This window comes from Carassius auratus, chromosome 1 (genome assembly GCF_003368295.1).
Source record: "Carassius auratus strain Wakin chromosome 1, ASM336829v1, whole genome shotgun sequence".
Classification (NCBI taxonomy): Eukaryota; Metazoa; Chordata; class Actinopteri; order Cypriniformes; family Cyprinidae; genus Carassius; species Carassius auratus.
Genome location: NC_039243.1, coordinates 27,496,804 through 27,521,192, shown reverse-complemented (window position 1 = coordinate 27,521,192; position 24,389 = coordinate 27,496,804). Strand labels below are relative to the sequence as shown.

Here is a 24,389-nt window from a genome sequence, read left to right as displayed (position 1 = left end):
TGAGCAAGTGATGTAAGGCTAAATTTCTCCAAATATGTTCTCATGAAGAAACAATCTCATGAGTAAATGTTCAGCAAACTTTCATTTTTAGGTGAACTATACCTTTAATAATCTCTCTCACACACAGACATGCAAGTGGTGTGACAGTCAGCTTTTGCTGAACGCGACATACATTTAGTTCTTACCTCATCCAGGAATAACATGCCACAATTTGCAAGACAGAGGATGATATATGTTTTCCATTGATATAGGACACAATACTTAAACCTACCTATTCTCTGCATGTTTGTCTCCCTCGGCGTTCCCAAACTCTCTCTCACAAAGACACGCATGGATGCTTGAATACACACAATTGCTGTTGAGCTGTTCCACTTGAAATCAGTCTCACTGTGGTTTCAGCTCACTTTATTGTGGGCTGTTAATTTGGGTCCTAGACTGGGAGCTGACGTCACCAGAGCTGGGGCTGGCAAAATGTACCCAGCTGAGGTCAGATGCGCATGTAAAATCCATGCCAAGGAATGATTGGTTGCGGAGTGGCACAATGAAAAGAGATTCAGTGCAAGCCCTGCCTTTGGAACAATGATTTCAGCTGTAATACTGCTATGTAGGTTATTTTAAGAGCAAATTTACATGTAATTTTCATGTTTCTCATTTCAAGCTACAGTACATAATATGTATGAATTAATTGTCACATTTTATTTATTTTTTGTTAAATTTACAGTAAAAACTGTATATATTTATGCATTTAGCGGACGCATTTATCCAAAGCAACTTATAGTGCATTTAGTTTTTACCTAACCTATACACACATACACACACACACACAAGCGCGCGCACACACACACACACAGAATTTTTAAAAAAACTTAAAACATCAGAATTGTCTGGAAAGCTTGTTTATTATCTTTTAAAATACAGTTTTCATTATGGTATGGTAGCATTTTTACATAACTTACTGACACTTTAGAATTAATATAGGCTACTGTATTGAACGTTCACACTGGAAATTGTTCATGAGGACAAGTCAACAGTGCACTTGCACTATATTTCAAGATGCAACACACGCATGCGAATTAAAACTTAAATAGCATTGCGGATCAGCCCAGCATGCGGGCAAGAGTCTCTCTCTCTCTTTCTTCCATCGTAGCTCTAGGACCCAGGAGAATAACTCGCAGGACAGTTTATTTTTTGAGTGATGAAAAGAACCTGCTCGCAGAAGACTAAGGGGACTGTGCAAGTCAACTGACTAGTGTGGATAGTCATCGCGCCGCAAAAAGCCAGAAAAAAAACAGAAAATAATTATATATATCACCTATACAATCCACTCGAGGAAGATCTTCCCCCTTTTTTTCCTTCCAATCCCTCCCTCCCCAGACCCCCTCTCCCAGACACAGAGTCCGTATTCAGAGCACCGGTACTCGGTTGGAGGAGCGCGTTTGGATAACGGGAGGTTTCTGGAGATCACCGAATAGGGCAGCCGCGTAGTGCGCACTGTCTAATCAACCGATCAGTCAATCAAACGTTCAGTCAATAAACCAGCCGTGTCGCAGCAAGAAGCCTCCTTCTCATCCGCCTGCACGAATCGAAACGATTTCTTTAAATATACCGCAAAAGGTTGATTTGAAAGATTGTTCAACGAGGATTGCTGCAAATGTGCCGTTCGCGCGCTCGACGATCTCAATGACAACACGGTCTCTTACTGTCGGAAACACTTTTTGCCTTTGGAAACAGGAGAGCGACACGCAAGTCTGTTTGTGTCACGTTACTGCTGCTGGGACACTCTGAGTGACTTGTTATATTTCAAACAGGCTATCGAATAGTTGAGGCTGTCGCTGGAGTCGTGATCAGCTGGAATGAGACTGAGGGAATCCGCCGCGGCTCGGAGAACTGGGCTGGCTTTCGCTCGGGAACTACAAGGCTAGATATACAACTTTTGTGTTAGACTTTATCTTTCTATATGGAGCGATCGGCATCGCTGGACATCGAGGCGCTGAAGGTGAGCTGCTGATGTGACAGCGTATAGTGTGCGTTCGGGACTCAGTGCGGTGGTGGTGGTGGTGGGCTGCTGGATTTTGTGCGTGGGGTGCATTTCAATAACCCTCGTTCAAGTTGTGGCCATTAAAGGTACAGCTGCCGATGTCTTAGGCTGCTGCTAAAGCATCATGGTCACCTGTCAATTCGCAAACAGTTCTCATTTTTCTCTAACATGCACTATGGATTTCTGAAAAAAAAAAAAAAAAAAAGAGTTTTTCCCTCCGTTCAGACACTCCCTCGATCGGCTTTCAATTCCAGTCATTTCCATCGAGTGCATCTTCATTTATCCATATGCGATGGTATAAAAAAATTATTCGTATCTTATTTTGTGTTTATGTTCATGCGTTTCCAAAAAAAAAAAAAAAAAAAAAAAAAAAAGATAAGTCCCACTGAGGGATTTTGTGTTTCAGCACCTCTGGCAGTGGACAGCTCCACAGTTCAGACTGGAAAACAGGTATATGGGAGATTTGTGTGGCCAGTGCTGCATTCTAAAATGTTAAATGTTGGGCTGCAACTTTGATTGCAAGAACTTAACCGTGAGAAATACAGTGACGATGGTAACATAAAATATGATAGCTTTTCTAATGTAATTAAATTATGTAATATCAATATGCAAATTATATGATTGAGTAAAACCCCCCAAAAAATCTATTTGTTACTGTAAGATGTTCTGTTGGTAACATATTATCTGGAAAAATAGAAAGCCATGATGACTTGAAATTGCCATGAAAGTTGGTCTCTCCAGCAACTGTGACCAATAATAAGTACAGACAAAACACAGGGTAATGCTAATGACACTGAAATAATGCAACAAGCATTAACTGAACAACATAAAACACTCCACTGAATATAACTGAAAACAAAAAAGAACAAAGCAACTTTTTTGTTGTTGTTTTGTTTTGAGTTTACTTATAAAAACACAAAAATAATATGTTATTTTATAATGTACGAGTATGTATATTTCCTTGTTAAATATAATGTATTGTATGTAAATGATAAGGTAATTTATATTTTTTATTTAATTAAAACGTTTTCAGTACAATTAAATGTATTTTAGATGAAAATTCTATCATTTTACAATACAGTTGACCCTGCTTAACAAATTAACACCTTTTTACTGTAGCAAAAAATATATATATATATATATATATATATAATTTATTTTTTTTAAGATGTCTGTATGTTTTATATTTTTATTTATAGTTGTAGTTAAGGTTGCTTTGGCAACTAGCTGCATTAAAATAAGATGAAGGTTTTCATATTTAATTTTATTTCAGTTAAAGTTTATGTATTTCAAGCAACATTTTTTTCTTTGTTTATGGTTTTAGTTAACTGTAATAACCCTGAAGCTGATTTTAGTGTTTGTGTATCTCTCTCTGTCTCTCTCTATTTTTGGACCCACATAAAGGAGAGTGAAAGAGATTGTGAACACATCTAGTGAATAGATCTATAGCAGCAGAATTCCAAGTGTCTTTGACTGGCATCTATCATCAGGAGATTTGCCTCTTTCCCTATAATTCACTTGATTTCTGTATTGTATTTGGTTTGGGCTTTGTGATTTTAAATGATCTATGTTCCCCCAGGCCAAGTGTCTTTATTGATTAAATAAGCGATTCTCAAAAGCACCATTTCATTACATCTTTTAAAAATAAGTTCTTGTATTTAGACAGTGATTCTGTGTTCTAGGGAAACCAGGACAAATACCACATAATACTATATACCAACACTATACACTGTAAAAAAAATTGCCGTTAAATAACAGTAATTTTCTGGCAGCAGGGGCGCCAGTAAAGTACTGTTAATTTACAGCTCTTAACCATTAATTTACCACTTTTATTTTTTAACAGTATTTTACCGTAAATTCTACCATAGAAATTAACTCCACTCCCACTGCTTCAAACAGTTCGAGTTTTTAAAACTAGCATTCCTACGATGTTAGTACTATGAACATATTTCATTTGAGTCCACTGAGAAGGAATATTTCTTAATATAACGATGCAAACACTTAATGTGCAGTAATAAAGTAACTAAATACATGACTTGTACTCAAATCACTGCAGCTCATTGTCAGCTATAGCACACATGTATATGCTGAAGTACTTAACGCAGAGATCATCACTGTATCAGCGACTCCACATTTACTGCCTTTACATAAAGCAGCAGAAAATCAGAAATTGTGGCTCATCATTGACTGAAGCAAAGGCTCTACTCTCCAGCACAATGGTGAACAACAAAACTACATTAAACGATTTATCTTGTGCAAACACACATTAATACAGTCAAGTTCAGTATTTACTCTCATTATCAGTGTATGACTTTGCCTAGTTTTTTTCTATGGATGTTCACAAATATTTTAGTTAAATTAACTTTTTTTTTCATTTGGTAAATCTGACGTTTACATTTTACAGTATATTACTGTTTTTCCTTGACTTAACGGCAACAAACTGTAGAAAAACACTTTTTTTGCTGGCAACCATTAATTTACGGCAAGAAACAGTTGAAAAACAGTTTTTTACTGGCAGCAGGGGCGCCAGTAAATAACTGTTTTTCTACAGTTTGTTTCCTGTAAATTAATTACAGTTTATTACTGTTAAATTATGTTTCATGCTGTTTTTTCTTCATCTTAAATCTTTAACCCTTTAAACCCCACAAGAAAATCCTCAGTTTTAAATGAACACTTATAATGTGTGCACACTACAGAGTGTTAGAGTAACACTGAATCAGTGAAGTTAATGAGATAATTCGGTGATTAATTGATGATTGAGCATTAGTATAAACACCTGCAGAATCACTGAAGGAAAGAGAAACACAAGATCTACAAATGACTTCAGCCACAGCCTTAGATGAAATCAACTGAATAAAAGAATACATCAAATCTCTCAAGATCTGATTAAACAACTATTAAAACAGCTTCACCAGATTCACATTACTAACCAGACTGACTTTATTTCTGTCAGATGTCTACAGAAGAACTTATGGAGAGTTAAATAGGTTTAGGTGTTTTTTTCACTACCATGATGGAGATCAGTGTTTACTTTAGTTGGGCTCTTGAACATGACTTTTCAACAACTAAGGTTTTTTTTTTTTTTTTTTACATGCTTTAACAATGCGTCTTTGGAACTTGTTATAGCAAAACAAAAGTACACAGAAGAAAAAAAAATCTGATATTGTTGTTTATATATTGACAAGAACAAACACTATTATTTCTGATCTAATCCCGTGTCTCTTCTCTTATTGAATATTGATATTACAGCATAAGAATGAACACTTCTGAGCCATAAGTTATAAAAGACTGTTAAGAAAATTTCACTCATAATAAAAAAAAAAAAAACCTTTGCTGAAATTTAGACAGAAACATCAAGAATCAGCGTATGAATCACAACAATGGTGACAATCCACAAAATAAATGAACAGATCAGTTCTGAACATCACAACACATGCTACTAAAACTTAAAACAAATGCAAAATTATAAGCACATAAGAATTCAAGAAAATAAGTGAACAATTCAGGGGCATAATTTATTCATGCCCCAATGCATGCTGGGAGTCATGGATGAGTTTTATCCTGTGCTGGTACCCAGCATGCATTGCATCATAAACCTTTTGATTGTCACCATTGTTGAGATTAATATGCTGATTGTTGATGTCTCTCTTTCAGTGTTGAGAGGACTGCTGCCCAAAATATTTAAAGCTCAAAATTTCATTAAATCCATATCCAGATAATCACATTACCGTTCAATCTTATAAAATTGAAAAAACAAAAGAAAAGTGTTATTCACTCATATATTTCAACACCAAGTTATGAATTGACTATTATAGCAATAAGTCAGTCTAGTAGATCATGCTTGACAGAAACCGTCATAGTCACTTGACCATGAAGATTAATATTGCTGTAACAGATGTATCATAAAGATACAAATATAACAATGAAACAAAAGTTGAAGTACAAAAGTCAAGGGTCAGGAGCCCAACTAAAGCAAACACTGATCTCCACAATGGTGACGTCAGACGAAACAGTAACATTATCATCTAAATCTCTGTAATTCTCAATAAGATCTTTTGATCTCTGATCTCTGATCTGATAGAAATAAAGTCAGTCTGGTTAGTAATGTGTGAAGTTGGTGAAGCTGTTTGTTGATCGTTTAAATCTTCAGTTGATTTCATCTAAAGCTGTGGCTGAAGTCAGTTGTATTTCATGTGTTTGTCTTGTTATGTTTTTTTTTTCTTCAGTGATTCTACTCATTAACAGCAGCTGTTGATCATTGTCTGAATTCACTCATTAGTTTTCATTCTCTCTGTCAGGTGGACTATATTAGTAAACTCATGTAGGGAATAGTGAATGAGGGTGTAGGGTGTGATTTGAAACACAGCCGCTGAGTGTCGAATTTGAACTTTGTTATTTTACGATATATAGCAGCAGGCTACTTCTCGAAAACGATTAATATTACCCAGAATGCACTGTTTAAATGAAAAACAGTATTTTACTGTCGAAATTTGGCCGTTTTTTTACAGCGATTTTTAACAGTGTAGTTTAGAAAAATTACAGTATATATCTATTTTAGGAATCAGCATTGTGAATTTCACTGAATTGATATAGATCCTCTTTAGAGCGACACTGTCGAACTTTTATAGTGTTCATGTAATTCTCTCTAATTAATTATGCAGGGTACTTCTAATAAACAACATGCACTTGTTATGTAATTGCTTTGTGGAGTTGTTTGTAATTGCACATTCTTCTTGTTATTACTTTTCTAATGAATCATGTTAACATGTAAACATGTTACATGAACTCTGTGAAGTATCACCAGTGGCCTCTTTTCATTACACAGCAGGACAAGAATAGATTTCGAGATAGAGGAGTCATTAAAAACAGTGTTGATGAAGCAAACAGTTCTCTGTCCTTAACAGAGTTGTTCAGTGATAGTTTTAATTAAACAAGCATCTCTGGTTTGCCTCTTATCTGGAGGCATATGTGTCCCATGAATTCAGACCTGATGAAATGCCTTTTTTAATCTCTTGGAGTGTCATTTCAATTTACTGCCAATCCTTTACCAACTCTGTGGAAGTTCCTTAAGAAGGGGCCAAAAATTTTTGGGCTGGAATGCAAACTTTGATGACAGATCAAGCGAGCAATATATGAATATGAAGTGAATAATAAATTGAAGATATCAAGATGGTGCTGCTATGTTTGGCATATGTCATATGTCGCTCACGCTTCTTTGGTCTCTTTTAAATGTTGTTTTAGCATATTATGGCTCTAATATACTTGTATACGATCAACAGTCTCTGATAGACATTGGAAATGTTATTTTGAATTCAGAGTATGCTGGTTCGGATGCCTCTTGTTTGTACTTTCCACCATTCCTGTCGATCCATGACTACCTGTGTCGACGGCCTCTTGCCGTTCCATTAAGGAACTGCCATGTAGTGGAAAGCACAGCAGTCTTGCAGTCAGACTGAGAGCTACAGACTGCATTGTGGTCGTCAGGCTGTTTGGCACATCCAGGATGTGAAGCACTGCTTCACAGGATACCATTGCTTAATGTGTGTTCACCTTTTAATAAGACCTTTATTATACATAGCTACTGTACATCACAAAATTAGAATTTTCTTTTCTTGACTGGAACTTGGACAAAAGATGTTCACTCAAGCCTGTTTTCTGAACATTTCCCTCCATGTTGAATTTTCTTTATGACTCCTCAGTTGTCGGTTGATTCCTCGGATGATAATCTATAGACCTCCACAATCAAATACTTTGTTTCTAAATTAGGTTGCAGACTTTTTGGGTGGTATGGCAACACATTTTGATAAAATCCTATTACTGGGTGATTTAATATTCATGTTTGTTGCTCCAATGAGACACTTCCCAGGGTCTTTTGTAAATTTACTGACTCAGTAAATTTTACGCTGGTTGCAAGGTCCCACACATATCCAGGGACATACTTTGTATTTGGCTTTTACTCATGGCTTTTCTACCTTGGACAATCAAATTTGTGACACCAGTTTTTCTGACCACAAATCTGTTATATTCACTACTACTTTGCCTGGTTGGCCTGCTGTTACAACCTCACAAATTCAGTGGACTCGACACTTCACAGCAGGTGCAGCGGATGAGTTTGCTTCAGATTATACATCACTTCATATTTCTGACTCAGTGGATTCATTGCCAAGGAACCAAAATGCAGATGAGTACCTCTGTCATTTTAATGATATCTGAACATTTTAAATTCTATTGCTCCACTGAAGGCCAAGCGCCCAAAGAAGACAAAATTTGAACCATGACTCGATTTGTTTGCTCAGATAAACTTTTAGGATATATGAGCATAAATGGCTTAAAGATGCAGGACTCTTGTGAACTCACTCTCATCATTTCAGAAAGCGGTAAAGCCAGCCAAATTTAAATACTTGTCAGATATTATCAAAAATAACTATTGTTGTCCTAGAAAAATATATGTTTTAAATCCAGTGGTACATATTTTTACTGATGTATCTGAGACTTTATGTGAAAACTTAACGTTTTTTCTCGAAAAAGTAGATAGGTTGAGACCTCATTTGCAATTTGATTCTGACAGTATTGAAAACTTAAGACCCACTGCTTGTCCCCATGATGTCATGCCTGTTCGTTTTTTTTTTTTTTTTTTAAAGCAAGTTGTATGTGATGGAGATGGGCTTATTTTAACTTTTAGTTTTTTACTTGAGTCTGAGCACTGGAATGGTCACTGATAGTTTAAAGCACACAGAAATCACTCCAATTTAAAGACGCCAAATTCAGATATACCTCTTCTAATCTCACCTTTATATCTAAAATTTCAGAGAAAGTGGTATTGATCCAAGTGTAAGCCTTTCTGAGTTTAAATCACATTTATGAAACGTTTCAATCTGGTTTCAGAAAATTACATAGTACAGAATTTGCCTTTCTAAAAGTTCTGAATGACATCTTAGATGCCGGAAAGCGCTGTTGCCTTGATCTTACTAGATCTCAGCAAAGCCTTAGATTTGGTTGACCACAGTGTACTTATTTCTCATTTTAAAAAGTGTGTTGGCCTTAGAGGTCCCATTTTAGAATGATTCTAGTCTTTTCTGACAAATAAAAAAGATTTCTGTATGTATTGGATAAAATACCCCTTTCACTGCTTCTTTTGGCTTTTGGTGTTCCTCAGGGCTCCATTCTCCTTCTCACTCTTTTTATGATATATACTGCCACTGGGTTAAATTTCTCAGGAAAATGGGATTTCTTTTCACTTACTGTATATACTGATGATGTTCAGTTGTACCTTCCTCTCAAATCTAAAGATAAAAATCCATTTGGAGCTCTGTATTCATGTACTGTATTCAGGAATTAAAATCATAGCTTACAAAAAAAAAAAAAAAAAAAAAAAAAAAAAAAAAAATATATATATATATATATATATATATATATATATATATATATATATATATATATATATATTAATAATAATAATTCCCTGACTTTAAATGAAAGTTAAACTGAAGTGAATCTGTTTGGACCTAGTGTTGCTTTTAATGGCGGTAATCATGACCTTATTATTATTTTTTTTTCACCAAATGGGTTATCCCATGTGTAAAGGTTTAAGTTTCTGGTTTGATACTACCCTAAAGTTTGAAAAGCAGATAAATGGAGTGGTTAAGTTTTTCCATCTTTATCACCTGACCAAAGTGAAAGCATTTTTATACTATTTTATACTTTATACTAAAAAGTAATTCATAAATTTGTCACTTCTTATTTAGACTATTGCAACTCACTTTATTGAGGGATCAATCACTCATCCATACAGCATTTTCAGTTGGTCCAAAATGCAGCAGCCAGATTTTTGACTGGCACACGTGAATTTCAGAACATCTTGCCTGTCTTGATATCTTTGCAGTGGCTTCTCATAAATCTCAGAGTAGAATTTAAAATACTTATCTTGGTTTATAAATGGTTACATAATCTTGCACCAGTTTATCTCACTGAGTTGCTGCATCCAAACAAATCAGCGAGACTGCTTAGGGCCGGACATTTAAGAATGCTATCCATCCCTAAGTCAAGACTGAAACATCATGGTGATCAAGCTTTTGCTATTGCTGGCCCAACATTTCAGAACAGCACCTTCTCTGTCTGTTTTTAAATGTATTCTTTAAGAGTTAGTTCACCCACATATATACAGGTGCATCTCAATAAATTAGAATGTCGTGGGAAAATTCATTTACTCAACTCAAATTGTGAAACTCGTGTATTAAATAAATTAAATTCACACAGACTGAAGTAGTTTAAGTCTTTAGTTCTGTTAATTTTGATGATTTTGGCTCACATTTAATAAAAACCTACCAATTCGCTATCTCAACAAATTAAAATACGGTGACATGCCAATCAGCTAATCAACTCAAAACACCTGCTAAGGTTTCCTGAGCCTTCAAAATGTTCTGTCAGTTTGGTTCACTAGGCTACACAGTCATGGGGAAGACTGCTGATCTGACAGTTGTCCATAAGACGATCATTGACAACCTTCACAAAGAGGGTAAGCCACAAACATTCATTGTCCAAGAAGCTTGCTGATCACAGAGTGCTGTATCCAAGCATGTTAACAGAAAGTTAAGTGGAAGGAAAAAGTGTGGAAGAAAAAGATGCACAACCAACCGAGAGAACCACAGCCTTATGAGGATTGTCAAGCAAAATTTATTTAAGAATTTGAGTCAACTTCACAAAGGAATGAACTCAGGCTGGGGTCAAGGCATACAGATGTGTCAAGGAATTTGGCTACACTTGTCGTATTACTCTTGTTAAGCCACTCCTGAACCACAGACAACATCAGAGTCATCTTACCTGGACTAAGGAGAAGAAGAATTCGACTGTTGCCCAGTGGTCCAAAGTCCTCTTTTCAGATGAGAGCAAGTTTGGTGTTACATTTGGAAACCAAGTTCCTAGAGTCTGGAGGAAAGGTGGAGAAGTTCATAGTCAAAGTTTCTTGAAGTCCAGTGTTAAGTTTCCACAGTCTGTGATGATTTGGGGTGCAATGTCATCTGCTGGTGTTCGTCTATTGTGATTTGAAAGTCACTGCACCCGTTTACCAAGACATTTTGGAGCACATCATGCTTCCTTATGCTGACCAGCTTTTTGAAGATGCTGATTTAATTTTTCCAGCAGGGTTTGGCACCTGCAAACACTGTTAAAAGCACCAAAAGTTGGTTGAATGACCAAGATGTTGGTGTGCTTGACTGGCATTCAATTCACTAAAATATTCATTTAAAAAAAATGTTTATTGGTTTTATGAAGTATTCTAATTTGTTGAGATGTGAGCCAAAATCATCACAATTAATAATGACAGAATTGTAATTTTTGGGTGAATTAATCGTTTAAATAAAAATAAAAAAATAATAATAATTTTGGTGGCCTAAAATCTATTTCTAATAGCATTATCAATTTTTTTTTCTTCATACGATCATCTGTAAAGAAATGTGCTATATATATAGACCTTAATAAGTGTGCAAAACCTTCACGTCATTTGTTTTAAAAGGATAAAAAATACAATCTGTCATTTACTCACCATCTTTTTTTTTTTAAATGCTTTACAAAAGAAGATATTTTGTAAAGCATCTCAGTATTTCTGTCTTGCAATTACAGTAAGTTAGATCCAGTGTTGTTTTGGACACCCATTAACTTTGGTTTTACTCCGTTAACTGTAGTACTATTTCAACAATTTGTTTTTACATTTTTCACATTTAATTATGATGACTGTACTCCTTCTTTTCCCCAGACATGTCCTTGCTTGGATTTCTAAATTCCAGATTTTGGCTTTGTTTTCCTATTGTTTTTGTACTTGCTGAAGGTAATGACTGAAACGTATAGTTTGATCAATAGCGTGCAGGTATTGTGCATAAATGACCAGTTATGTCATGCGAGAAGGTGGGATCTACAGTCAAAGCAGTGCAAATAAGCAAACATGTAATATATGTTTGCTTATTTGCACTCTAATAAATAGATTTTCAATAGGAAAACAAAGCCAAAAACTGGACAGTTTAGGAAATTTAGAAATCTTGGCCAGGACATTTATGTGGTAAAAAGCTGTTGCTGTACATGTAATCCCGCTTGCCAACTGCCATTTCTTTGTAATCAATTGTAAAATGTACAAGCAATTTCTGAGTGGAAATGGTTTCTACACCAAATGTTTGTTCATTGTAGGGTCACAAATGTTTGCAAAATAACATATTTTGCATTCAGCTCTGCTCTGCAAAGTCAGGGTAAAATGTAATCTTTAGAAAAAGTTTTTTTTTTATTACAATTTTCAAAATTGTATTAAAAAAACAGTGACTCTGACAAGGATCTTTTAAGTGATTATTTTTATTTTTTGGTTCGTATTGCAATACGTCAATTTTTCAATAAAAAACATTCAACTCTGTAGGTTGAGTCATTCCTGCTTGGAAACCAAATGGACAGCTTGCTTTGGTCTACAATGTCAGCACTCAGCACGCTGATCCTGGACCAGCCAGTAAAAGCTACGGTGAGCAACAGTCCCACTCAATAGCACTAATAGCATCACAAATGGCTGTAATCCATCTTCTCTCAGGTTTGCTGTGCTGGTCTGAGTTTGAGCGGCAGACAAAGGTCCCACTGGTGTCCTGATCCCCTCAGTAGACTTTGTGCTTTGAGCATCGGGGTCTGTGCCAAGCTTTCGTTCCCATCACCCCACCGCCCCCACTCATCCCATCCCTCCAACCTCCATCCATTTTACAGTTAATTAACTCTGCCAGTTGGAAAGGGCAGTCCGATTACAACGCAACTCTCAGTAACAGCGGTATCAAATGATTAGTATATATTGCTGAAGGACGGATGAATAAAAGAGTGGTGTTAAAGATTTCCTCCAGATAGCCTGTAGTAGGGAAGAAAGTAAGAACATCAATGTGTCATCTGAATAGGTGATGTTAAGAAAAGGTTAACATCGTCAAGGAAGAAAACATGGTGCTGGCGATTTAACTGGTTCATAATGTGCAGCTAGCAAGATATGGACATTACATTGGTTCAAATCTATTGTTTTAATGTGATTTCGATTTAACAAGCCTTCTCTCATATAACAAAGAAGAAAATGAACTCCACTTTAATTGCGGTTTGATTTACACCATAAATCATTGACCTTAATTTATTACCGCATGCATTGTAATTACAATTGCAATATCAGAAAAGCTCTGCTAATTGCAGTCATTAGCTGTGTCCAAATTCAGGGTCTACATCCTTCGGAGGACTCATTTGAAGGATGTTACGTCACAGCGACGAAGGCTGTCCAAATTTGTAGGATCCTTCAAATGCGGCCCACAAATGCGTCCTCCTTTTCTCCGAATTGGAAGGATGGGTGTGGTGGATCCTTTCGCGTCCTACCTATCCCATAATTCTTTTCGGCAGGACGAAGCGAGCGGTAGTGGAGTGGGGGAGGAGTATTATTTTCGATGTTTTATAAAAACTGGCTTTTCATATATATATATATATTTTTTTTTCAGTGGTTTTCTAGTTAGGCATTTTGTTTTAGCGTTAAGCATTTTTTTTTTTTTTTACATTTGTACGTGTATATGAAAAAAAAAAAAAAGTTTACTTTCGTAAACTAGCTTCTTCCTTACTGCCTGTGTGAATATCCCCTTACACACAGCTTATTTGTTAGTGATTGAAGCTGTTTTTAACGCTTCTAAGGACGAAAGAGCAGACAGAAGTGTTTATAAAGCTCCGGGGAGAGAACGATGAGCTCTTCACCCGCGTCTTGCTTAGCGCTGTCACGGTTGCTAGGCGGCAGGATATGAGCAACGAGTAAGGGAGGGAACTGAAAGAAGTGTAGGCTGTCCAAATTCACAAACACCGACTTCTGGTTTTTGCGGTCGTCGGAGGACCCATCCTCCTTCAACCGGGTAGGAAGGATCCTAAGGAGGATGCAGACCCTGAATTTGGACACAGCTATGGTTTTACCAAAAGGTGGCCATAGTAACCAAACCTCTAATGTTTGGTAGGATGGACTGTTTGTTTGAGTAAACCATCTTTTCATAGATTAAATCATCCACGATTTTAAACCCAACCTGTGTCCAAGACATGTAATCATTTTTGAAAGTGTATATTGTGTGAGTTTCTGTTGTAGCTGACTGGATGGTTGTACAGACTGACCCTCACAACAATGCATTCCAATTGCCTGAGGATTATGAGAAACAACAGGCAGTTCAGCAAGATCGCCAATTTAGCTGTGAATTGATAGTGACACACATTACACACAGATCCATATAACACGCATTGATGTTGAGACCATCTCACACACAAGGTTCACTTCAAATACAGGCACAGATCTGGTTGAATCACATATACTATGGAAAGTTATGATGGGTGCTTTCAAAAAACTGCTTTGTAAAGCTTCGAAACTTTTGTAAATCATATGTTTCGAACCAGTGGATTGGAGCATTTTTCATGCCGCCACGTGATTTCAATTAAAGGTACAGGTTGTAGGACCTTCCACTAGAGGGCGAATTGCCAAACAATAACAATCGTTTGGTTTGATGATGCTAAGAAGGAGCGTGGAATGATGGGATTTGTTGTCTTCTACCCAACCGCTGACGGCCATCAATCAGATGGAAAGATAAATCATGGATTTAACGCGAGTTCAACGATTTGTGGAAATAGATTATATACAAAGTCAATGCAAAGACGGACTATGACTATGGATCAGACGGGTCCTCGCACGGGTCTAGAGACGTGATGCCCCGTATTTGGCATGTATGCCCCTTAATACTAATCTTGATCTTTATAATAGCATACGTTTTCTGTAAAGATATGAATCAAAACAACTCACCTGTCGAGTAAAACACAAGTGAGATCGGCATCTCTTTCTAGTTGAAGTTTGTCGCGAAGCTACTTCCGCATTTGTCCACGGCACTGTTGTCATGTGGTTTCTACGTCAGTAAAGGTGGTCACAAAGGGTAACTTAAGTCATTGACCGGCGACTGCACTGCCCCTTGTCACTGTTTAGAATGGGAATTTTCTCATGATTTAAAAGTAGTTGAAAACATTAGAGATATTGTTAGTAATCAGCTGGACACTAGCCTAGTGGTTTTTGGATATTTTACTTCAAATATCTTACAAATAGTACCTTTAATAAAGCTTTACTTCAAAACATTTTCAAAAAGTTGATAGAATTTCAATGGTTTGTTGCTAGAAGGCAATCTCAAAAGACATATTTGCATAACGAAAGAGACTGGTCTGTAAAACAAAACAACAACAACAACAACAAAAGCCCTAGAAATTAATAACAGAACACACTTCATATTTAATTTTACTTGATGATTTGTAACTGCATTTGAATTTCAATAAAACATTTTCAAGTGGCTTGTAAAAGGTGTTTTTATGTTTATATTTAGTTATATTGTGCATTTACACAATTTTTGTATGGTGTGTGGTGTATCGAGCACTCCATAAGACAAAAAAAAAAAAAAACACTCCATAAGAAAAAAAAAAAAATTTTTTTGAAACAATTGATTCAGTCTAAAAAAATAATCATTTTACAAAACAATTAAAAATATTTTATTGAAATTGCAATCTATTAAATGCAGTTAACAATTCATCTAAGTTCATGAAATATTAAGAGACTGTATAATGTAGCAATTGTAGCAATTATTTTGTTTAACAATATAAAGATGTTGGTTAATTAGAAACTAAGCACAACTCTACCTTTTTATTATACAATGTCTACAAATTGATAAAACTGATTCAAGATAATAATAATAATAATAAAAAAAATAATAAAATAAAATAAAAAAACACATAGACACTGTTTCATGGGCTCACAGAGATTGTCCCTAATATGTAGATGGTTATGACGGAACAATACCTTGTTGATTGAAATCATGTGACTTTGGCAATTTGATACATGCTTCCAAATAAGGTTTTTAAAGGGGGGGTGAAATGCTCATTTTCACTCAATATCCTGTTAATCTTGAGTACCTATAGAGTAGTACTGCATCCTTCATAACTCCAAAAAGTTTTTATTTTTATTATATTTATAAGAGAAAGATAGTCTGTACCGATTTTTTCCGGAAAAACACGAGCGCCTAGAGGCGTGACGTGTGGGCGGAGCTAAAGAATCACGAGCGCCAGTAGGCTTTTGAGTTGAGAGCATGTGGAAGCTGCAACACAGATCCAGAGGCTGAAATTTAACAAGAGCAGCATCAGCAAAGGCGGTATGCTGTGTGGTATGTACTGAAACTGTATATATTTGCTTAGCGGTTTTGGAAAATGACTAAGTTCCACTTTATGTCGTCTTTTTTTTTTTTTAAGCTGTACATGTGGAAAGTGCAGTTTGATGACAACATCGCATGTTGTTTACTTGATGTGCTTACGCGCTGATAGCTAAGTTAACAACACGGAGATATTTGAAGCAGTTTTACTCACCGCATGCAGTTCCAACACACAATCGTGACCCTTTTCCGTTGGGATTGTATTATCCTTAAGAAATAAACGATGTGCAATCCAAAATGCAGGGAACAAACAAAAACACTTGCACAACTCCGTTGATGCTCTGTAAAAATAAACTCCATCCACTGGTCCCTTAATGCTGTTTCTCTTTTGGTAATCTGTGCAGGGTTGTCTTGCCCTGGCAACCTCTCTCAGTGCTCTGCTATACTGGAACGCGCGCTCTTCTAGGACCCATATAAGGAAATTCCGCTCCATCTAACGTCACACAGAGCCATACTCGAAAAAAACTTTCCGAAACTTGTGACAAACCGGAAGAGGTTTTTTTGGAACAAAAATACTCCTTCAAACATACAACTTAATTTTTGAAACTTTGTCCATGTTTAGCATGGGAATCCAACTCTTTAACAGTGTAAAAAACTCAGTATGCATGAAATAGCATTTCACCCCCCCTTTAAAGCTTTTCAATCAGTGTTTTGAAAGTGTCCATGACTAACTTATTCTTTTATTGTTCTTTTTAATTTTTATTTTCAGAAGCAACTCAAACTCCAATCTGTGATTAACAAAATTTCTAACAGAAAATTACGGTAACAATTGCAAACAGTAAGTACTGTGAATTGTCAGAAAGACACATTCAGTGAACATTTATACTTATTGTATCAACTATTTTATTGCACAGCTGAACGTCTGAACGTTGTGCATTGTTTTTTTTTTTGGTCCAGCACAACTAAAGTCACAAATCTCTTGCATCATGTTGCCAGTGATATTTTGAGTTTTCTTGATTTTATGACGGTGAAGAGGAGAGAGAAGCAGCTCTGTTGCAGTGATCTCCCACTGTGAGGCTACAACTGGGCAGTGATGAGATAATAGCAGCTTCGAATGGACACATAAAGAGCTGGGAAGTGAGGAGTGAGAAAAAGAGAGAGAAATGCCCACTCTTGGTTCTAGGCTGATGGGCCACATCATGAGCCAAATGAAGCAAGTGGCACGTTGAGATGGGCCATCCACCTGCCGTAAAACCAGCTGTATAACAGAGTGACAGAAGATATGAGTTCAAACTCTTCTTTCTATTGTTCTTTCCATCTCTGTCTTTTATTTGAACCTTCAATTTAATTATATTTCAAACTCTCAGTAACTCTGTGTCTCTACACCTTTCACTTCTCAGCTTTAATACCCCGTGACCCCTCCTCGCCTCTGTCTTGCTTTGGGTTTTTTGACTCTACATCTCTCTTGACCCCTCTGGAGAGCATACACTATTAGCAATGGTCTTTGGTCATTCCTATTTCAAATAATTAACTAAGGGAATGACAAAGATAGGTATCAAAATGCAGGGTGCCAATGCAATTAACCTGCACATTCAGACAGCAAATTCACTTTGCTCTTCTTTAGGTTTCTTCTTACCTTCGTAGACCATGCATACATAGTACATGCATACATAGTACTGTTTGAGAGCTTTTTTTAATATATACACACACACACACACACACACACACACACACATACATATATATATATATATATATTAGCCTTAGTACACTAGTATTTTCACCAACAAAAAATGGTTTTAAGTCAGTTATTTCTGTGTTTTTCTGTAGTGTGTCAGTAGCAAATATCAGTTTACATTTCCAAACATTATTTTTACCATTAAATGTAACAATCCAGTGAGATTTTTGTTTGCACAAGAAGTCTGACAGCAGCCAGTGCTCCACACAGAGATCTGATCTCACCATCATCCAGTCTGTCTGGAATAACATGAAGAAACAGAACAAACTGAGACAGACTAAATCCAGAAGATCTGTGGCAATGTCTCCCAAATGCTTCAAGAACCCTGCAAAGCTACAGTAATGTACAACTTTCAAGGAGTAAACATGCTGTAAAGTGAGAATGCCGCCAAAATAGTGCCATACATAGATTTTATTCATTAACTTCTGGATTTTGTCTGTCTCAGTTTGTTCTGTTTCTTTATGTTGTTGACAGACTGGATAATGGTGAGATCCGATCTCTGTGTGGAGCATTGGCTGTTGTCAGACTTCTTGTACAAATAAAAATCTCACTGGATTATTACAATTAATGGCAAAAATAATGTTTGGAAATGTAAACTGATATTTACTACTTACACACTATACATCAAAAGATATAAATAACTGACTTTAAACCTTTTTTTTTTTTTTTTGGTGAAAATACTAGTGGCCTAAGACTTTTTCACAGTACTGTATATTCTTAACGTAAACTGATGATATTCCTAGCATTAAACGACAGATACTGATTGATTCATGTTGAATACGCAGCCAATGAGCTTGCTGCTTTACATTTGAAGAGCCCAAGCTGACAATTTTTGCCAGTATCAAAAGTGTCATCCAAAACCAAAAAAGAAACCTTGTCCTTTCACACCTGCACCTAGTGGTCACTGAAAATGTGAACACAAGTCTGCAGGCACATCAAAGTTTAGCCTTTCTGCAAAACAAAATATATGGATTCCTCCTACTGGTGTTGGCGATGTCTTATAGGCCTCAATTTTCAAGAAGTAAGTGAAAAAGAATTGAGTGAAAGCCTGAGATTCAGGCCTACAGTCGTACAAGAGGAGTTAATGCGCTGATGCAATTATCTCATCAAGGCCACTAGCATGCTGAGCGTGCCAAATTCACTCACTATTACACACAGTCATTACACATGGACTGGTGCTGCATTCGTTTGCTGTAAATTCACACATGGTTCCTCAGAGAGCTGTGAGGTGTTTATATTTCTGTAACTCTGCCATGACTCAACACTCCCTTGTTAAGACTGTGCTACCATGTTGACAGTACGACCGGTTTCAATCAGATTTGGCCAGTAGTGTAAGTCTGTATTCATCCACTGTAGTGTTGCTGGAGTTTGGTTCTCTCACATTGTGCTGACAGTAACCATGGCAATAGCAAAGAGAGCAAGACATGATTACGCTGAAGTATTTGGAGGAGAAGGTAATTAAACACCATATTTGGCATATGGTTCTTCTTCTTTTCTTGTTCTTGTCGCATTTGGTTGACTTTTGTTATATTTTGAATAGACTGTCTAGAGATCCGTTCTCCTTTGGTGTTTATCAAACAACTGGCTTAAAAGAAACTTTGTTGTTATGGGCCACCTTATCGTCCCTGACGCGTCTGGCTGGCATGCAGAGTTGTTTTGTGTTGCGTTTGTTGCGGTGGTGCTATCTGATACTTGGGCCTTCAGATGTTCTGTTTTTTTGGATGTATTTTTCTTGGGCCCTTTGATGTATCTTTTTGATCTCTGTGGTAAGGCAGTCCACCTCAGCTTCTCTTCTACGTTGAATGTCCGGCTTAAGATTATTTTATTCTCCTTGAAAAGCCTCTATTTGATGTTCACAATTCTATTATGTTTTTAAGAAATGAAAATAAAAACAAAAGACAAACAAGCAAGCAAAATCACCCAAGCTACAATGACAACAACAAAGAGATATAGCACTTCTACTGCAGAGCGGAGACCCGGCACAAAGAGAATGCCATTTTCCAAAGAAAACAGCTAAATAAAACAGACGTTCAAATCGGATTGCTTTTTAGACAGACGTAGGCACTTATGTAAGACAAATCAAGGACAAAAACAGAAATTACTTCTGACAGTTCACTTGTTAAGATGTATTTTATTGCCTTTTGAAATGTCCCCTTTTACTTAGCAGGTTTCAATGTTACTTTTTTTCCCTGGTTGACATTAAAAATATGTCTGGTACAGAATCCCAGGGGAAATTTCAAGTTTTTGATGAGGCAATGATGTATCTTTTCGCTTCTAGGAAAAAGTTTTAATTTGTATTTCGTTACAAAGCAAGGACACTTCCTACAATAATTCTGATTTCTGCTTATACATACAATGTATAAAATCACAACAATTAAAAAAATAATGATATTGATAAACTACAAGGCTTCCGCAGCAAAATATGACAAAATCTGTGACTCTTTCTCGTCTTTTTCTAACAAATATTATAAGCCAATAATACTTATTATTTAAATTTATATACAGTACACATATGTATGTGTGTGTGTGTGTGTGTGTGTGTGTGTGTGTGTGACTCCGTCTTATAATTAATTTGTTAATTTTCAGGTAATTTGTGTGCCACTAAAGGTGCCTATAAGTAAATAAAGAAGTGAAACGTTTTTATCATGCATATATATATATATATATATATATATATATATATATATATATATATATATATATATATATATATATATATATAATATAAAATTTACTAAATATATGCCATTCTGGAATCTGGACAGAGCACTGAAGATATACAGTATTGTTCAAAATAATAGCAGTACAATGTGACTAACCAGAATAATCAAGGTTTTTCGTATATTTTTTTATTGCTACGTGGCAAACAAGTTACCAGTAGGTTCAGTAGATTCTCAGAAAACAAATGAGACCCAGCATTCATGATATGCACGCTCTTAAGGCTGTGCAATTGGGCAATTAGTTGAATTAGTTGAAAGGGGTGTGTTCAAAAAAATAGCAGTGTGGCATTCAATCACTGAGGTCATCAATTTTGTGAAGAAACAGGTGTGAATCAGGTGGCCCCTATTTAAGGATGAAGCCAACACTTGTTGAACATGCATTTGAAAGCTGAGGAAAATGGGTCGTTCAAGACATTGTTCAGAAGAACAGCGTACTTTGATTAAAAAGTTGATTAGAGAGGGGAAAACCTATAAAGAGGTGCAAAAAATGATAGGCTGTTCAGCTAAAATGATCTCCAATGCCTTAAAATGGAGAGCAAAACCAGAGAGACGTGGAAGAAAACGGAAGACAACCATCAAAATGGATAGAAGAATAACCAGAATGGCAAAGGCTCAGCCAATGATCACCTCCAGGATGATCAAAGACAGTCTGGAGTTACCTGTAAGTACTGTGACAGTTAGAAGACGTCTGTGTGAAGCTAATCTATTTTCAAGAATCCCCCGCAAAGTCCCTCTGTTAAAAAAAAGGCATTTGCAGAAGAGGTTACAATTTGCCAAAGAACACATCAACTGGCCTAAAGAGAAATGGAGGAACATTTTGTGGACTGATGAGAGTAAAATTGTTCTTTTTGGGTCCAAGGGCCACAGGCAGTTTGTGAGACGACCCCCAAACTCTGAATTCAAGCCACAGTACACAGTGAAGACAGTGAAGCATGGAGGTGCAAGCATCATGATATGGGCATGTTTCTCTTACTATGGTGTTGGGCCTATTTATCGCATACCAGGGATCATGGATCAGTTTGCATATGTTAAAATACTTGAAGAGGTCATGTTGCCCTATGCTGAAGAGGACATGCCCTTGAAATGGTTGTTTCAACAAGACAATGACCCAAAACACACTAGTAAACGGGCAAAGTCTTGGTTCCAAACCAACAAAATTAATGTTATGGAGTGGCCAGCCCAATCTCCAGACCTTAATCCAATTGAGAACTTGTGGGGTGATATCAAAAATGCTGTTTCTGAAGCAAAACCAAGAAATGTGAATGAATTGTGGAATGTTGTTAAAGAATCATGGAGTGGAATAACAGCTGAGAGGTGCCACAAGTTGGTTGACTCCATGCCACACAGATGTCAAGCAGTTTTAAAAAACTGTGTTCATACAACTAAATATTAGTTTAGTGATTCACAGGATTGCTAAATCCCAGAAAAAAAAAAAATGTTTGTACAAAATAGTTTTGAGTTTGTACAGTCAAAGGTAGACACTGCTATTTTTTTGAACACACCCCTTTCAACTAATTGCCCAATTGCACAGCCTTAAGAGCGTGCATATCATGAATGCTGGGTCTTGTTTGTTTTCTGACAATCTACTGAACCTACTGGTAACTTGTTTGCCACGTAGCAATAAAAAATATACTAAAAACCTTGATTATTCTGGTTAGTCACATTGTACTGCTATTATTTTGAACAATACTGTATACAGTCTTCAGTGCTCTGTCCAGATTCCAGAATGTCATATATTTAGTAAATTTTAAGGTCAAAGGGAAGGTCAATTTTTGAAGAATTTCAAAGTTTATCCTGAAGTGTCATCCTGTTTGTAATTAATTGAAGTGACTGCTAATGGCACATCTTCTCTATTCATAGAAGCTTGATTTTGAAATACAGAAAATCGTTGTCTCTTTTGTAATCAGACAAAGATGCCATTCTAAGTCATGTTTTTTGATGTGTAATAGATTTTCGACAGATTTCTCAGATCGGCCTTACAAATAATACACCCCCCCTCCCCTTCATCTGCCTTAGCATTGATTTTTCTGGGACATGAAAGGTTCCCTTAACAAAGCCCTGCTGCATGATGCTTTATATTCATGAAGTCCAGCAGTCAAAATAAAGTTGAGGAGCAAAAAACAATGGATCCTAACACAACACAAAACACGGATTCAGACCTGTTTGAATTCCAATTAATTAATTTTAAGTAGCTCACAAGAAAACCATGAATCACACATTTTTATAGCTTTTATTTGGTTCATTATCAGAGATATAAGTCAAAGCCATTGCTCTGAAATCTGCTTTTCATGGGTCCTGGGTCATTTCACATGTAGTTTGATAACTGCCTAATTTATGTCCTTCACTGTAAATTATTTAGTAATTTTTCACCATATTTTATTCTGTTTATGTTATTCCCATAAATTAATATGATCAATTAGGGTCCACTCATGAATATGTCACAATTAAGGTAGGAAGATCAAGATCAGTGTTGTTTGCAGGCATGATAACATTGTGTTTACTGACACTTTCTACTTCTGCCTTGCTTGTGCATTTAATGTGCTTTGAATGTAAATTAGATGTATATAATCCTCTTGCTGCATTGTAGATACAGAATGTGTAGATGAAGGACTCAGGATTTGTCCTTTTGTTGGCAGAGCCAACAGATCTCATGGCATGTAATATAGCTATTTATTCATGCATTAAAGAATAGTGGATAACACTGAGATACAAAACACTTGGTTGTTTTGAAACAACAATGCAGTGGCATCTCTGATTTATTTGCGGATTACTTCACTCAAAAGCAACAGTTCGATAAAAAACCAGGGCTGCATTTCCTTCGTAAGCCTAAGAACTTTGTAAAAACAATTGTGCGACTGATCTTAATATTATGGTCTATTCCCCAAAAGCATCGTAACTTAAGTACCATTTGAAAATCATTGTAGATCAATGAGTGTGCTGGAGTAATGGTAAAGCCATCAGTGCATTGTAAGAAGACATATTTAAGTGATTACCTGCAGGACAATCAGCAGATTCATCCTTTAAGTATATTCAAATGCAATGTGATTATTACATAAGGATTTATTGTACACTTTATTACTCGTTTATTGTTGTTGTTGTTTTTAAATAAATGTATAAATAAACTAATTAAAAAGGGCAGAAAAAATTGAAATACCGATCTATAAAAAAAAAATAAGTAAATTAATAAAATAAATAATGTAGGGAATAAGCTTCAAAGATTGAGGAGGTTGGGGGAAGGGATGTGCGTGCATGAAAACCAGCAATGTATTGGACCCGGAAATAACGACTCTATTTTATATACTGTAGTACTATAATATAATAATATTATATTATAGTTATTATTTCCGAGTTGTCTACAAAGCAGCATTAGGTTTACATTTCAATAAACGAGTGTGTATTACAATTACAAGCCATTCTATTTGGTGACATTTCAGCACTTTACAACGGATAGCAACTCCTAAGTAGCACAGCTACGTGCAATTGTGTTAAGTGCATTTTATCATTTAAAACTGGATTAAAGTTTAGGACGTAGTTTAGAAGCTACTTTTGAAAGAAAAATAATACACTGTTTGAACTGGAAAAAAAAAAATCTGCTTCCAGTTATCCAAGAAGAAATTCAGTCATTTCATAAATACTTTTTTTAAAGCACACTTGCTCTTTTTGAAAACTTGCTGCCCACAGACAATGCATATTAAGACATC

General features: G+C 36.1%; 1 protein-coding gene across 1 annotated transcript in view; it reads left to right on the top strand.

The window, feature by feature from the left end:
• The first annotated feature begins 983 nt into the window (after nucleotides 1-983).
• Nucleotides 984-24,389, top strand: part of LOC113106136 (zeta-sarcoglycan-like) — a 239,840-nt gene continuing 216,434 nt past the window's right edge. Inside the window, exon 1 of the mRNA XM_026267767.1 lies at nucleotides 984-1,996. Coding sequence (XP_026123552.1) covers nucleotides 1,958-1,996 — 39 coding nt within the window. The 5' untranslated portion in view covers nucleotides 984-1,957. The remainder of the gene's footprint in view (nucleotides 1,997-24,389) is intronic.